At 40.6% G+C, this 16,846-nt stretch overlaps 1 protein-coding gene across 3 annotated transcripts in view; it reads left to right on the forward strand.

The window, feature by feature from the left end:
- The window catches only part of TEK (TEK receptor tyrosine kinase), a 105,513-nt gene that overhangs the window by 79,015 nt on the left and 9,652 nt on the right, over nt 1-16,846 (forward strand). For 2 of the 3 annotated variants that reach the window (XM_007098502.3, XM_007098501.3), the window contains 6 exons: nt 5,576-5,875; nt 7,769-7,923; nt 9,429-9,639; nt 12,036-12,146; nt 14,398-14,588; nt 15,133-15,246. In XM_007098502.3, the coding sequence (XP_007098564.2) occupies nt 5,576-5,875; nt 7,769-7,923; nt 9,429-9,639; nt 12,036-12,146; nt 14,398-14,588; nt 15,133-15,246 (1,082 nt within the window). The remainder of the gene's footprint in view (nt 1-5,575; nt 5,876-7,768; nt 7,924-9,428; nt 9,640-12,035; nt 12,147-14,397; nt 14,589-15,132; nt 15,247-16,846) is intronic. The other variant, XM_015544901.2, reaches the window with a different exon arrangement.

A 16,846-nucleotide genomic window follows, 5' to 3' on the forward strand; every position in this document is an offset into this window, starting at 1 on the left:
AATAACATGAATAAGCTTTTCTAGGGTTTAATTTGTTACAGGACAGTTTTCAGGATTGTCCTCTTTCTTGGGGCGCCTGGGTGGCTCAGTCAGTTAAGTAACTGACTTTGGCTCAGGTCATGATTTCTCAGTTCATGAGTTCAACCCTCACATTGGGCTGTCTGTTGTCAGCACAGAGCCTGCTCCAGATCCTCTGTCTCTTTTTCTGATCCTCCCCAGCTTTGCTCTGTCTCTCTCTAGAAAACAAACAAACAAACAAACAAACAAACAAACAAACAAACTAGGATTGTCCTATTTCTTTAGACACATAAATGCTGGTTACTTAGGTCTTTCCTAATCTTACAAGCCAAATACTTGACTTGAAAAATATTCATAATAGATCATTTTTAGGGTTCCAAAGTATATTTGAGAGTGATAAAATCGCTTTTCTTTCAAAATATTCTGCAGCCCAGGAATTTCTGTATTTCAGATTGATCATTTAAAATTAGTTGGGACTTCTTGGGTTTCCTGGTAGTATTGAAAATTTTTCATCATTAGGCAAAGAGTTCTCTTTTGATTCATTGCATTAGAACTATATCTGTGTGTTTTGGAGTCCTTGGAAAGATTAAATATTTCTTGGCCACACCGACTGCCACTTATGTTAGGATCTTGTGGTCCCTTGCCAATACCCGATGTCTGAGGCTCTCTTCAGCTATGTCCTCACTTCCTCAGTACCAAGTGTAGACACGGGCTCTGTTTCTCCAGCCACTGTCTTCTGTGAGTGACATGTGAAGTCAACTGCTTTGTCAGTGTTCAGGAATTCTTCATCAGTTTGTAAAAAATTCTGTGAAATTTAAAGTTACAACATAGTACAGAGAATAGTACTTCAAACACTTACATTCCTACCACCCAGAATTAACAACTGTTAATATTTTGTCATATTTACTTTCAGTCTTTTTGTTGATTTATGGAAGCAATAACACCATACAGACAGATCACAAGCCCCTTGGAGCATCATCCCTACTCTCATTCTATTCTCTGCTCCCCAGAGACAACCCAATTAGGAGTTTGCTGTGTATCTTTCCATTCAAGGTTGAATCAACTCAGTATGTTAATTTCATCCATAAGTGCACATATGCATACAAATCACTCTTCATCTTGCTCTTTGGAATAAACATGATTTCATCTTATCCATGTTCCTTTGTTTAGATCTGATATATCCCTTTTTAACTTCTGCATAATATTCTTTGTTATGACTGTGTCGTCTTATTTATCCATTCCCTTTGAGGTGGGCGTTTAGGTTGTCTGTTTTCTTCCTTCCCAACTTCCTTCCTAACTTCCTTCCTTTTTTTTTTTTTTAACTATCCCAAAGAAAAATGCAACGATCATCCTTTATACATGTCTCCAGGTGCATAGGTGTGAGAGCTTTTCCAGGGAGTATGTCCAGAAGTAGAACTGAGGCTATTTTTCTCTGAAGTGGCTATTCCAAGTGGATGATGTCCAGGAATATGTGAGAGCACCATCTTCCCCACATCCAGTCCTGTATATATATCCTTTCTCTATAACACTTGATGTTGAAGACCTTTTTATTTTTCATAATCTCAAAGGTAAAAAATGGTACCCCACTGTTAATTTCAATTTTCTTTTTCTGGGTAACTAGCGATGTTGAGCATCTTTTCATGGGCATTTGGATTTCCTCCTTTTTTTGATGTATTTGTTGATACACTTTGCCCATTTTCTATTGGTTGCCTTTTCTTACTGATTTGTAAAAAGCTGTTTATATAATTTGGATACTTATTCTTATTACACACATTGCAAATATTATTCTCATAATTTCTTTATTTTCGCCTCGTCTGTGGTGACTTCTCCAGAGATACTTTAAATTTTGAAGTAATGAGACCTTTCAATATTTGCCTTTATGGTTTGTACTTTTGTTTCAGAATTATTCTCTATCCCAAGGTCATGAACATATTCTCTGTATTTTTTCTAGTAGTTCTAGTTGTTTTGTATATTTGGGTCTTTAAAATTTAGGGATGTTATTTTGGTGTGTTTTTAAAAAATGTTTTATTTTAGTTTTGAAAAAGAGAGAGAGGGAGGGAGGGAACAAGCAGGGGAAGGGCAGAAAGGGAGACATAGAATCCAAAGCAGGCTCCTGGCTCTGAGTTGTCAGCACAGAGCCTGACACGGGGCTGAAACCCACAAATGGTGAGATCATGACCTGAGCCAAAGTCAGACATCTAACTGACTGAGCCACCCAGATGCCCCTATTTTGGTGTATTTTAATCTTTTTAGTTTTAGTCTTATTTATTCACATATAGCAAGCTAATGGTCACAATGCCATACTTTGAGTAGTCACAGCCTAGCAATTTCATCTGGTCCAAGTGTAAGGGGTGGAATGAATTAAATTTGGCCTATGGCCCCAAACGTATGTAAAAATAATACATGTGTGTAATTTTTTTTGCATACGTATATGCAGAGTATATCATTTGACACTTAACAATTACTTTGTAAGGAAATTAGAATAGGAATTGTCATCACATTTAACAAATGAGGAACCTGAAGCAAAGGAAGGTAAGCAACTTGACCAAAGTTATTAAGCAAGTAAATCGTGGGGTTAGGACTCGAAATTGCATATTTTAATTCTATGTTTTGTTTGTTTTTACGAAACCAGGATACCCATTAGTCTCTTTGGATGGGCAATGAACAATTGCAAAAAGAGATCGCTTCTTGGAGAAGTTCATTTTGCAGTCATATCCCATTTGTAAATTGTTTGGTTAGCTTTTCCTAAAGTGTTTTAAAATCTACTTTAGAACCTACCTGGTGAAACTGCAAAAATGTAGATGGCTGGATTCAGACTCACTGCATCTAAACCACAGATCCACTAAGCTAGTTCAAAGGGTGACTTCTTTCAGGCATAATGTGGATAAATTGGTAGATGTAAATTTGTGCTTTTTAGTTGGCATTAAAATTAGCAGGTGTCTGCAAGGCACTGCTTCTTTTTGTGACAGGTTTAGATCTACCACTGGTTTATCAAGTTGAATATTTTTTTTGAGGCACCACTATATAAAAGTTAATCATGTGTTAATAGTAGTCTGAAAATGGTAAGAATCCAAATATTCTGTCATCTCCTTATGGGAAGGAAGATTATTCTATATTTTTATAAAAATATACAAAATCTTGGTAGTGGAGGCAAAGGAAGTTAAGACATATTGTTGATGAATCAACTGTGGTTTGGGACATAGAAAATGACCATCAGATTTGGAAGGCCCAAAATCCAATATTTAATCCTCATAAATTGCCACAGTTACCAAAGGAGTATGATCAACGTCATGGAAAGAGGAAATTTAGAATGCAGAAGGATCTCTGAGAATTTAGGATAGAAAGAATATACCTGAAGACATTTCTTGAAGGTTCTGTTTTGCTTCTAAGCAGTGTATGGGGAAAGACAGTAATATATGGGGTGAAGTCGCCTGGGTCTTTTACTTACTGGGACCAGTACAAGTCCTTTCATTTTCAAAGTCCATCTCTAAAACTGGATAATAAAAATCTCAGCACTACTCATAGCCACCTATGTGGTTATAAGGGTCAAGAGGGAACCTGCATATGGAAACACCTTGTCAACAGCCTCACAGATGGAAGGTATAATTGACATCAGGGGCAAGACCTTGGATTCCTTCTTCCCTGGGGTCATACAGAGTCACTCTATTGTATAGAGTCAGCGACTTAACCTCTTGCAGGAGTCCTTTATCAGACAGCAGGTTGAGTGAAAATGTAGGGACAATTCTGTGCCTATCATCTTCACCTCTGGAAAACCTCAGAACCTCTCTTTCTCATCCTCCCCCCGAGTAGAATGTGATCTCTATTTTCCCTAAATCCCAGTAGCATTTTGTCTGTTAAGTCCTTGACACATTTTCTTATGTATACACTGACTTGTTACTGCTCCATAAATACATTTCGGGCAAGGATAGGCTTTTTGGGAAAGTGGCTAAGATGATGGACTGTGGAGTCAGACTGCCAGGAGTTGAATCCTACTTCTTCTACACAATATCTATATGACCTTGGTCAAGTCACTTTACCTCTCTGGGACTGAATTTTTATAAGATTGTTAGGAAGAGGAGATGAGTTACTATATGGAAGAGCCTATATAAATGTCAACTCTCATAATCTTTCTGTTCTTCCCAGCATCAAAAACAGTATAATATATGTTTGTGGGTAACAGAATCTGAAGTCTTATTTTAATGCAAGCATGAGCAAATATGTGATATATGTGTTGACGTTTTTCCTGGCTTATGCTATTTTGTCATGTCTTCTGGAGTCCACTTCCAATTGATTGGAATTACCATCTGAGAAAACATCTATTTGCCATTCATGTTTTTTAAAAAATTTATTTCTTGTTTAATTTACATCCAAGTTAGTTAGCATATGGTGCAACAGTGATTTCAGGAATAGATTCCTTAATGTCTCTTACCCATTTAGCCCATCCCCCCTCCCCCAACCCCTCTGACAATCCTGTTTGTTCTCTATATTTAAGAGGCTTTTATGTTTTGTCCCCCTCCCTCCCTGTTTTTATATTATTTTTGCTTCCCTTCCCTTATGTTCATTTGTTTTGTATCTTAAAGTCCTCATATGAGGGAAGTCATATGAATTTTGTCTTTCTCTAATTTCGCTTAGCATAATACCCTCCAGTTCCATCCACATATTTGCAAATGGCAAGATTTCATTCTTTTTGTTTGCCCAGTAATACTCCATTGTATGTATATACACCACCTCTTCTTTATCCATTCATCCATCAATGGACGTTTGGGCTCTTTCCATACATTTGCTATTGTTGATAGTGCTGCTGTAAACATTGGGGTGCATGTGCCCCTTTGAAACAGCATACCTGTACCCCTTGGATAAATACCTAGTAGTGCATTTGCTGGGTTGTAGGGTAGTTCTATTTTTAATTTTTTGAGGAACCTCCATACTGTTTTCCAGAGTGGCTGCACCAGCTTGCATTCCCACCAACAATGCAAAAGAGATCCTTTTTCTCCGCATCCTCGCCAACATCTGTTGTTGCCTGAGTTGTTAATGTTAGCCATTCTGACAGGTGTGAGGTGGTATCTCATTGTGATTTGTTTTTCCCTGATGATGAACGATGTTGAGCATTTTTTCATGTGTCAGTTGGCCATCTGGGTGTCTTTGGAGAAGTGTCTACTCATGTATTTTGCCCATTTCTTCACTGGATTATTTGTTTTTTGGGTGTTGGGTTTGATCAGTTCTTTATAGATTTTGGATACTATCCCTTTATCTGATATGTCGTTTGCAAATATCTTCTCCCATTCCGTCAGTTGCCTTTTAGTTTTGATTATTGTTTCCTTCGCTGTGCAGAAGCTTTTTATTTTGATGAGGTCCCAGTAGTTCATTTTTGCTTTTGCTTCCCTTGCCTCCAGAGACGTGTTGAATAAGAAGTTGCTGCAGGCAGGGTCAAAGAGGTTCTTTCCTGCTTTCTGCCATTCATGGTTTATGAGCTGACATTAAGTATCTCTTAAGAACATAATAATCTAAGTGATGATAGTGTATCCTAAGTGAATTAAATTTTTGTTTTAATTTCTAGTTCTCCCTCCTCAACCAGAAAACATTAAGATTTCTAACATCACAGACTCCTCAGCCATGATCTCTTGGACAATCTTGGATGGCTATTCTATTTCTTCTATTATCATCCGTTACAAGGTTCAGGGCAAGAATGAAGACCAGCACATCGATGTGAAGATCAAGAATGCCACCATTACCCAGTATCACCTCAAGGGCCTAGAGCCTGAAACAGCTTACCAGGTGGACATTTTTGCAGAGAACAACATAGGGTCAAGCAACCCAACCTTTTCTCATGAACTGATGACCCTTTCTAAATCTCAAGGTTGGTAGAGTGGACAGGTATTTACATAGGATTATTTCTGGAGATGATTGGGAAAGCCCCATTATCTTAAGATATTTACCTGATATGTACATCATGTGACATAACTCATTTGTCAAAATAGGTTTCACCATCTCTAGATAGGTTCTTAAAATGAAAATGCCCCTGGGAAGGAATCCTTGTTGATCCATTTTCTTTTATTAAGCCTTAGACTAAATTATCCCATCACACTCCCTATCCAGCAGTTGAAGCTCTGAAGAATATGAATTTGATTCCATGGAAAAAGAATGTGGAACCTGCTTAGTGGAGGCAGGCCTACGCTGGTGCTTCAGTGGGAGGCTCCAAGAACCAACACCATTCTTTCTCAAATGAACTCCTCTTTTAGCTTGGATGACACTATTCTATTCTGAGGTGTTTTTTTTTTTCTTTCACTGTTTGGATCCAAGTTATAATGTCTCCACATACACCACTAACCCCCACTCTAGTGACAGTAAGCTCTTCGAGACAAATGGAGGTCCCTCAGAGTGCCAAGCACAGGATGCCCAGGGTTTGTGATTGATAACACCTGTTGAACGTAGTTAAGTGAACAAAAGGGACTCAGGATGGGGATTGGGGGCTGCAGCTCCTGGAGCATCCTCCCTTTGAATTCTGTCTGCAACCGTACCTCCCAGCCCTCTGCCCTGTACCACAAGTGTGAGGGAACATAGAGTGATGTTAGATGGAAATTTTGGAAGATTTATATAACCTGGACTAAGGTGTTTTTTTTTTTTTTTTTTTTTTTTACAGAAAATCTTATAGTAGTAAAAAATTCTTGGTTTCAAGGGCTACCTAGGGCTTAAGAAATCAAATGAAACATGGATATTTTCAGTGCTGATTCTTTGGAATATTTTTGAAATGTTAAAGGAATTATGAGTCTACCAATTATAGAGAATTGGAGTTTTCAGATGACACTCTTAATAAATGCATTACTTTTATAATTTTTTGTGTTTTGGTAAAATGTGTACAGGTCCTAAATCCAAGCTCTACAAAAATACAAGCAAAAAAATAAAAAAAAAGACATAACAAAACAACAAAATTCTCACTATTCTATTCCAGACTTGTTTTTATGCACCCATGAGTAGAGATAGAAGGAAGGAAAGAGATAATCACAAAAGAATACTTGTAAGAAGATGGGGTGATGCTCTACATACTGTTTTTCGTAAAAATATATTGCATTTAATTTTATTTGAGTTTAGATAAGGGAAAGAGATGGAAAGATTAGACCATAATCTTTAAGTTCATTTTGACCTGGCCCTGAATTTAATGGTTTTTCTCTTCTGTCTCTCTCTCCTTCCCCTCCTCCTTTCCTTCACTCTCCCATTGGTATTCTCAGATTTTCTCTATCAGTTTTTTATATAAGAAAAAAAAAAAAAGCAAAAAACCTTACAGACTCTAAACTCAGCATCTTAGAACAAGAGAACTTTTCTAGGTGGGGAAATTATTCAGGGGAACTTTAGCTACTTTCCCAAAGTCCTACATCTAGTTAGTCATTCTCACTATTGCTTGACAATGTGCAGTTGCTTGGGCCTCTACTTGGAAGTAAAAGTTGGATAAATGATGAGATTAATAATTAATAATAATAATCAGCACTTTTGTGTTTTTTGGTGTTTTTTTGTTTGTTTTGTTGTTGCTTTTGTTTTTGTTTTTTTTTTTTAAGTCTTATAAAAAGTCAGACTGTGAGTCATTCTTCTCCATTGAGTTTCAGAACATATGAATGAGTAGCCCAAGGTCCCATAGCAATTAGGTGGCAGAGTCAGGGCTACCATGACATTTCTGTTTCCCTGTGATGTCTACCATAGATGGTCTTGCCCTATCTCTCCAAAACTAACCCTGCTGCTTCTCCTGTGTTCTGCGCAGCACCAGCGGACCTTGGAGGCGGGAAAATGCTGCTTATAGCCATCCTTGGCTCGGCAGGAATGACCTGCCTGACGGTGCTGTTGGCCTTCCTGATCATGTTGCAATTGAAGAGGGCAAATGTCCAAAGGAGAATGGCCCAAGCTTTCCAAAACGTGGTAGTGTCTCATCTTCCTACTAACTAATAAGTACAAGTCTGCATGTATGCAGAACCTTCACTTGAAAGATGTGGACCAGGAAATTTACTTCTAAAGCCAGTATTTTCCTTAGGCAGGCCTCATCTTCTCTTTGACTTCTGTTATGAAATGGGAGATAAACAGCATGACTATATAATTTGTTATCCAACCTGGAACAATTATGAGAGTGAAAAGGTTGCTCTCAGTAATTATTCAGGAAGCCAGGGCTAAAACAGGCCCTAACAAAGTGAGCTGTATGGTCATCCTAATGATAAGTCACCGGGGAGACTAATCTTGCAGTATGAAGAACTGAACACTGTTGGTAAGGAAGGACATGAGTGTAACCAGACCTCAATGTCATGGGTAATGATGTATTGTGCTAGACATTTCCTATTTCCAGTTCCCATTTTCGACTTTTAGTATCTCCCACAATCTTATTATCCCATATACATTGTGTCTGTAATATATGTGAATTGTATGTACATGTGTATCTCCATTCCTTTGTACCCTTCAGTCTGCAGTCATAGTTCATAATACCTGGCACTGCATCATTCTTTCGCCTAGACATTTTGATCAGTAACCAGAGTTTACAAAATCATACTTGACCAATATGTACCCTGTTTGATTCCTTTGGTTTTACTAGAGCCCGAATGTTTTTCTAGTGTGTGGTTTTAAGCTCTGTAAAATGAACTTGCACCCAGCTTTATCAATGCCATGTATAAAACATTGAGTACAGCTACACATTCTAGATAAGGCATACCTTCATGTCCACAGATCCCTGAGCTTCCCCTCTATGGAGGACAAGGGGAGCTTTGTTACCTGCTCCATGCCAGAGGTGGCTCAACTCAAGCTTCTCCTGGAGAGAAAGGGCCAGCAAGGGGGCCAGGAGCACGGGAGCTCCTATGATATTGGTGCCTTGTCATTATACATGCCAGCCTCTCAAACTCAGGAGAAAAGGTGATGCTGTGTTGGGCTTTGCTGTAAGCCTCTGTCATCCTGGGGTCTGAATCTGCTCCAGAGTGGGCTCAAGAAGTTCTCAGGTTTAGGATAAGCCAGAGCAAGTGAGTTAGAGTCCAGAATAGACCAAGACTATGTAAGAAAAGCTCTCATGGAGGCATGGCCTCTTACTGTCCCAGATAGGATCTCTGTGTTCTTTTCCAAACCAGAACTAAGTACCTGCTTATTTCAAAGCTCAGTAGAAACTCAGTGTGACTAACTCAGGGATGTGCCATCCTGTGGCATCCCTGCTCTAATTCTCCCCTGCCTTGCTGTCTGCAGACATTGCTAATTGATTGCGGAATACCTTCCCCCAATGCCTGGAAGTGTCCCATGAAGCTGTAGACAGTCTGTTAGATGAAACCTATTTCCATCTCCATCCCTAAATTAGTTTCTTGTTTCACTTGGTATGGATACAAACCAGGAGTATTTATGCATGTCAGAATTATGAAAAATCCTGACATAAAACCTTTAAAAAATTATTTCTCCAGAGGGAAGAGCCAGTTGTGCAGTTCAACTCAGGAACTTTGGCCCTGAACAGGAAGGCCAAAAACAACCCAGATCCTACAATTTATCCAGTGCTTGACTGGAATGACATCAAATTTCAAGATGTGATCGGGGAGGGTAACTTTGGCCAGGTTCTTAAGGCGCGCATCAAGAAGGATGGCTTACGGATGGACGCTGCCATCAAGAGAATGAAAGGTCAGTGCTTGGCCACATCAAGTCAGCATTTCACTCGGGCGGGGAGACAACTTGACTTCCTGTTGAATCTTTCCTCTATTCTCTTACATTATTTAAACAGAAAATTGGCATGGTGTCAGATATAGCTGTTCAGTGCAACTGCAGGTGATATTTCCTTTGAGGTCAGCTGGTGACAGGGTCAGGACATAAACATGAAGGCATGAGATGTTTAAATGCCACTGTCTTGTTGCGATGTGAGAATACAGATTCCCTGTCACACACTGCTCATTGTGGCGGAGGACTGTTGTTTCTCTTACTGCAGTGGTTCTCAAAATTGAGTATGCATCACAGTCGTCTGAAAGCCTTGTTAGAAGCAGACTGTTGGGGTCCACCTTGGTTTCTGACTCAGTAAGTCTGGAGCAGGGCCAGAAGATTTGTATTTCTAATTAGATCACAGTGATGCTGACGCTGAGGGTTTGGAGGCCACATTTTGCAAACCACCGTCTTCATGGATTATCTGCATCAAAATTCCTGGAGACGTTAGCAATGCATCTACTTGGCTTCTCCCACTGTTGGATCTCCAGTATTTGAGTTTCTGGGGCAACATGTGAGAATCTGTGTTCTCAACAAGCATGCTCCTTGCTTCTTCTGTACCCTCAAGTTTGAAAACCATTGATCTAGGGTCACAAGAATGAGGTATTTTCCAGTTGTCTTCGTCTCAAGACTGCTTGGTGCCTACCCATCTAACAAGATGGCTAATACACATCTTCTGAGAAAGCTGAATGTCTAGCTCACTGTCTGTACTAGCTGTATTCTCTTCTGTGTGAAGTGGCAGGTAATGCACATGGCTTGATTGAGAAGCTGCATTGTGGCTTCTAGAGCATCTGGGCTTGGAAAGCTGTGTGTCAGAACAGGGAATGTAATTAATTACTTCTGTGGGCCACCTTCACCGTGTGGGCTCTCTAAGGTTGCTGCTGGGTTTTCCTTTCTGACAGCAAAATTGAGTGCAAGAGGGGAATTAACTTGCTCTTTGCAGCAGGTTAATAGAAAACAAATAAAATAAAACAAAATACTGTCAATGCCTAGAGATAGTAGTATGTTTCAAATACACACGTACACATGTACACACACAATCTTGCTTAGCATCCAGAAATGTCTTTTCTGTTTTGATACTTTAGTTACAGGGAGTTTTGGGGAATAGTAAGGATAGTACGAGAAGAAAGGATATAGAATTTTGTAAAATCAGGGCTTTTAAAGTCTGATCTGAGCCTGATGGTCCCATGCCCGTGTGAAGAGGTAAAATAGCTTAATGGGGCACCAGGGCAGAAAATGTCTGCAGGGAGAATGATGCATCCAAAGGAAGACAGATACTGAAATAGGGGACAAGGTCATTTTAAAGAACTTCATTTTAAATATGCTTCCAAGGCATTAAACCTCGGACAGGGTTTCTGAACCCTGGTTCAGGGTATCTGATTTGGGATTGCCTACTAGCTAGTTTTGTGTGTACCCTTACCCCATATGAAACATTCCTGTAATTTCCAAGCATGTTCAGGTAGGCACAGGGCCACCAGCACCAACTGGCCCCCCCTTCCTCCCTTTCCTACCCAACATTATTTTTCAAAAAATCATAATAGCGCTCTGTCACCAATCAAGGCTGATCAGTTTGTGCATCAGCCAGAGAGAGCTTTCCCTTCAGCCTGGCTGGTACCTGGCGGTTCTTCCTCTGATCCAAGTGGTAACCAAGAGACAGGATGAAAAGAATAGAAACAGATGTAGTTCTGTTTCCTGACCATCAAGCAACTTCCATAGAAATGCCGTTGGATTTGAGGTGTTTTTTGTTTTTGTTTGTTTGTTTGTTTGTTTAGCAGGACTGGTTTGTGGGGAAGCAGGTTAAAAGTATTATGGTAAAGGAAGGTGTGTACATTCCCAGTCTTGTTGTACTGAAACTTTGGGTCTGCTCCTCAGCATATGCGTTGCTGGACAGCGGCTTCAGCTAGAATAGCTGGAGTCTAAATAGAGGCTGCTCCATCTCTACCAAATCATCTCACTGGGCATTTGAGAGCTTAAACAAGAAAACTTGAGAACAGTGGTTCTCAACCAGGGGTGGTTTGCCCCTTGGGGGACGTTCAGCAATGTCTGGATACACTTTTGGTTGGGCCGCTGGTATCTGGGGGGGTAGAGGCCAGAGATGCTGCTGAACATCCTACTATGCAGAGGACAGCCCCCCAACAACAGAGGTTTCTGCCCAAAGTATCAATGGTACCAAGTACTCTTCCTAGAGTAATGTCTGATTTCTATACAGTTTTCCAGACCTGATGGTGACTAAGTGCCTCTGAAGGTCCTGGGGAGTGGGAGGGGATAGTTGTTTCTAAAGAGGTCTAACAGCGAGGGATCACAACTCTTGACTTCATTCCCAGAATATGCCTCCAAAGATGACCACAGGGACTTTGCTGGGGAACTGGAGGTTCTCTGTAAACTTGGCCACCACCCAAACATCATCAATCTCTTGGGAGCGTGTGAACATCGTGGTAAGATGCTCTTTTCCTGTCTTTCCTGCCAGAATTTTTGTTTAAAACAGGCACATTCCATATTGAAATTAGTAAATATAACAATCTTAAGAATGCTACCCATTTTTTTTTTAAAGTTGCAGTTTCATTCTGAATGTCTGGTCCTATTTATAGATTGTAATGAGACTTGGGATCTTTTTTGGAGGTAGGTCCCAGGCTGGATCTTTTGCCTTCTAGTGTGGTTCACCCATTAGTGCTCAAAGGTACCCGTGGTTGCTGCACACTGCCATCCTTGCTGATTCAGGGATTGCCTCAGCTACTATTGCTAGGGTTTGGGGGAGCCTTCAGCATCAGGAAGAGTGAAGTGCATTGGCTCTTCTGAGTTGCCTATCTTATTTCCTCCAAACCCAAGACACTGATACTCTGAATGTTAAATCCATGAATGTCAACAACCTATTGTAATAGAAAAGCATTGGTAATGGCTAGGATAAAATAATAGTAATAAACTTATATCTGATAGAACTTCATTTTTTTTCCCAAACAATTATGGGTACAATTATGGTGGAGCTCTACAACTATCCTATGTTGTACATACTCTTAAAGGTCAATTTATATTATTTAGATATAGCTGAGTACTTCTATGGGTTTACTTCAGCATCCTACCTGGGTTTATAATTCTGAATCTGTGCTTAAATTTATGCTTAATTATGATTAATTCCTCATGGAAAAGTTTGATCCCACAAAAAAGCTCCACACAGTAATTATTTCCAAACTTGACAACCTCTTGTTGACTCTGAGGCACAAACACCAACAATAGAAGAGAGACTACTTCCTTTTCCTCAATTTATTAAACTAAAAATACTGGGGCTTCAAACAATATATCATTCTGTGATCCAATAGGGTGTAATTCTGAAAGCTAGATCATGTCCCTTAGGTTCAATAATGAAGTAATGACATTTATTTTTGAGCTATTTCCTGAAAACAGTGGTCAGCATGGGACAGCAGTAAATGAAAGTTTAAAAAAAGTAACCACCGCCAACAGAAAAATGTGTATCTTTTAAATTTTTGCTCTGTCATCACCTTAGCACATAATTGGTTGGCTCTTAAAATTTATAGTTCAGTGAGGAAATGAGAAAGCATTGAGGCGTATCTTGTCTTACAGTGCTACATGCTACAGTACTAGGCTTTTTTTTTTTTTACACCAGAATTTCAATTTCTTAGAATGTCTCTGAAGTTAAAATTCATTCGACATTTTAAATGTAAAAAATGGTATGCCAAAAAATTTACCTTTAAAAGACAGTAAAACCACTCTACTTTTCATTGACTCAAAAGATCAATGTTTTTGTGAAAGAAGATTAATTTTATCAAAAAAAAAAAAAAGAAAAAAGGAAAACAATTTGGGAATAGGCCAAGAAAATGGACCATAATTTCTTCTAGGACCTATTGTTTTATTTGTCTAAGTTTGAGTTTTCTGATTTCTCTAAGCAAAATGCAGTCTCTGACCTCAGACTCTGCGAACCTAATGAGCAAGACAGTGACGTAGCGGGAGTTTTAGGGGAGCAGTAGAAGGAGGAGGCAGAGAGTTGCCTGGTACGGGTCCTTCTGCCATGTACACTTACTCTTTTTTTCTTTTTTTAAAATAACCTCAAGAAAAGTTAGAGACAGACTGGAATAACATGCCTGGCTCACGTTAGTTCTCCATCAATACTGAATAAAAAAAATAATAGGTGATGCAGACTAGCTGTCCTAGATCTTCTGGAGGCAAATCTTACTGAGTAGGTGCAGGCCTTCCTCCATGCTAGTCCATGTGTAGTAGGCGGGAGGGGGTGGGAAAGAGGGGACCCTGAGTTCGAGCATGGTGCCCTGTAAGCATGGCAGGAATGTGGAACTTCTCTCGGTCCTGTTGTCAGTGTTCTCAAGGTTGGTACCGCTAGATGTATTGCTTTTTTTTTTTTCCTTGTTAATGTTTATTTATTTATTTTGAGAGAGAGCACAAGCAGAGGAGGAACAGAGAGAAGGAGAGAGAATCCCAAGCAGGCTCTGTGCTCATCGTGCAGAGCCTGACACAGGGCTCGAACTCATGAACAGTGAGAGCATGACCTGAGCCCAAATCAAGAATTGGACACTTAACTGACTGAGCCACCCAGGTGCCCCAACGTGTTGCTTTTAGATACTAAATTTTACAAGCCATTCCCAAGACCCTAGCACACCTTTGAAATCTCAGAGCTGTTGAGGGCCACTGAGAAGGTGGTGTCTCTCCGTTTCCCCACAGGCTACCTGTACCTGGCCATCGAATACGCTCCCCACGGAAACCTCCTGGACTTCCTGCGCAAGAGCCGAGTGCTGGAGACCGATCCCGCCTTTGCCATTGCCAACAGCACCGCCTCCACGCTGTCCTCCCAGCAGCTTCTCCATTTTGCAGCAGATGTGGCCCGTGGCATGGACTACTTGAGCCAAAAACAGGTGTGTGGTGAGGACCTTGCTTTGGACATCTTTCCTTTGAAATTCTCTCTGGACTCAGAGTTGAGCTAAATTTATACATTTTTCTAGTCAACTTCCCCCCTTTAATTCCTCTTATGATTGTCCTAATTTTAATCTCTTTGTTACTATTCTGTTTATATAGAAGTTAATGCCAGACACTGACAATAACTGTATTTAGTGAATCTGAGCATGTGTATTTGATGAGGAGGCTGAACTGATCTTAGCTTCATTTGGATCCAAATGATGCATGATAGCGGAGGACTTGGACGGCAGCAGGAAGATTTAATGACCTGGGTTTTTTTTTTCTTTTCTTTCTTTTTTTCCTTTTTTCTTTTTTTTTTTTCCCTGAAATGCTTCTCCCAAAACATGATGGGTCATTTGGCCAAATCCACTGAGGATATTAGAGAGGAACTTTAAGGGAATTGGGTTCCTCTCTTCTTTATTTCCCAAAGGTCTGACCGCAGTGGCCTTGTGCCAGCAGAATGAAGTGAAAAAAGCAAATGATGTTTTTTTTCTTTAAATTCAGTTTATCCACAGGGATCTGGCTGCCAGGAACATTTTAGTTGGTGAAAACTATGTAGCCAAAATAGCAGATTTTGGATTGTCCCGAGGTCAAGAAGTATATGTGAAGAAGACAATGGTAAGTTCAGAACACAGACACTGAGGACATCCTCCCCAGGACACCCTCCTTCTCCCAATGGCCCTTCTCTTGGATGCCATTGTTCTTTGGTGACTCAGGCATCTGGCTGGGTACCCCAGTAGGTAGTGTCCTGGCCGGGCAAACATCCTTTCTGAGGTTTGATTGCTAAAATGACTGAAGGCTCCGTCTTTGCCACTGAAGAAGCTACTGTCACATGTGGCCAAGTGATTGAACATGCAAGCCTCGTGGTACAGGGGTCAGTCTACATCCAGGCAGGACCCCTAACTGTCTCACTCAGAAACCTCTGAGGAGCTCCCTCAAATCCCTTTCATGCACAGCAAGCATAGGAGGGACAAAAAAGACATTTAACATACTTTCCAAATCTAAAGGAAAGAAATTAATAAGGTTCCTACCTCACAAAGAGGCTCTATAGAGAAATCCCTAACTTCTAAGGCCACAGAAGATTTCCCTCTTTGCCAAAAGTTCTCCACTCCCTCTCCAAGCCCACGTCGAATCCACATTCTGCTGATGACACCTCCTCTCCCAAACAGTAACATTTAATCTTCAAGTAAAGATCCCAGGAGAACCTCACCATGGAAGGAGAGAAGCTGGACTCAGTCAGCTTTCGTTGCCTGTCATAGCTCCCTGGAAATGCCCCTTCCTTCCGGGGATGTGACAGCAACATGGCGCCACCCTCTGCTTTCCCAGGGTGGGCTGGCATGTTCAGGGCCTTGGAGCTAACAAATCCTGCATCATCACATGTGTTTGGTGGCTCTGCCCCAGTGATATGGCTCCCCCTTTCCCAGGTCTGGTGGACATTACTCTGGCTAAGCTTTCCTGGGAATCCTGCGGTTTTCACACGGTCCCTTTGCTTTTGTGGTAACAATTGCCTCGGCAAGGCTCAGGCTTCTGTAGTTACCCTCTTTTTTAGGTTCTTTAAAAAAAAAATGCTTATTTTACTGACTGACAAGATAACAGAAACAATATTCAAGAATGTTTTGAAAAGGAAATGACCCACAGTCCACTACCTTAACACATTTTATTTTTCATTTTTTACTTCTTGCCTTGCACGAACATACGTATTTTTATATAGCTACTATCACAGTGAGCATAACTATTTTGGATCTTTCCAGTTCCCTTTCTGATAAGGGTTTGAGGTGGGGCCTCTTTGGCTCTTAGAGACCTCACACACATCCAGTGGGGTCTTGGATGCTTATCAACATCAACACTTCCAGAAGCCTTGGGCGCCTCCCTGAGGGTTGACTCCCATGCACACAATACTTTTTTCTCTAAGCTTTTCTGAATTTGCCTCGCTCAAAGCAGATGTTTCTCTGCAGAGGGGCGGGGCTTATCTTAAAGAAGCAGGACCCACCACTCACCCATTTACTCCTTCTCCTGGGCCACCTGAAGCTTGCTATCTCCCTCACAGAGAACCTTTCTCTTTGGTGTTTGGGGGCTGTGGTGCCCTGAGTGAGGGGGTGGAGCCACTGCCACAATTTAGCCCCACAACATACATATTTTATTTGGATGCTGTCCTCAGATGCCGGGGGAGAATGCTGGTTTGCTTGGCGTTTCATAAAGGGCAGTGATTTCTGCAGTC

This window comes from Panthera tigris, chromosome D4 (genome assembly GCF_018350195.1).
Source record: "Panthera tigris isolate Pti1 chromosome D4, P.tigris_Pti1_mat1.1, whole genome shotgun sequence".
In the NCBI taxonomy this organism is placed as follows: domain Eukaryota; kingdom Metazoa; phylum Chordata; class Mammalia; order Carnivora; family Felidae; genus Panthera; species Panthera tigris.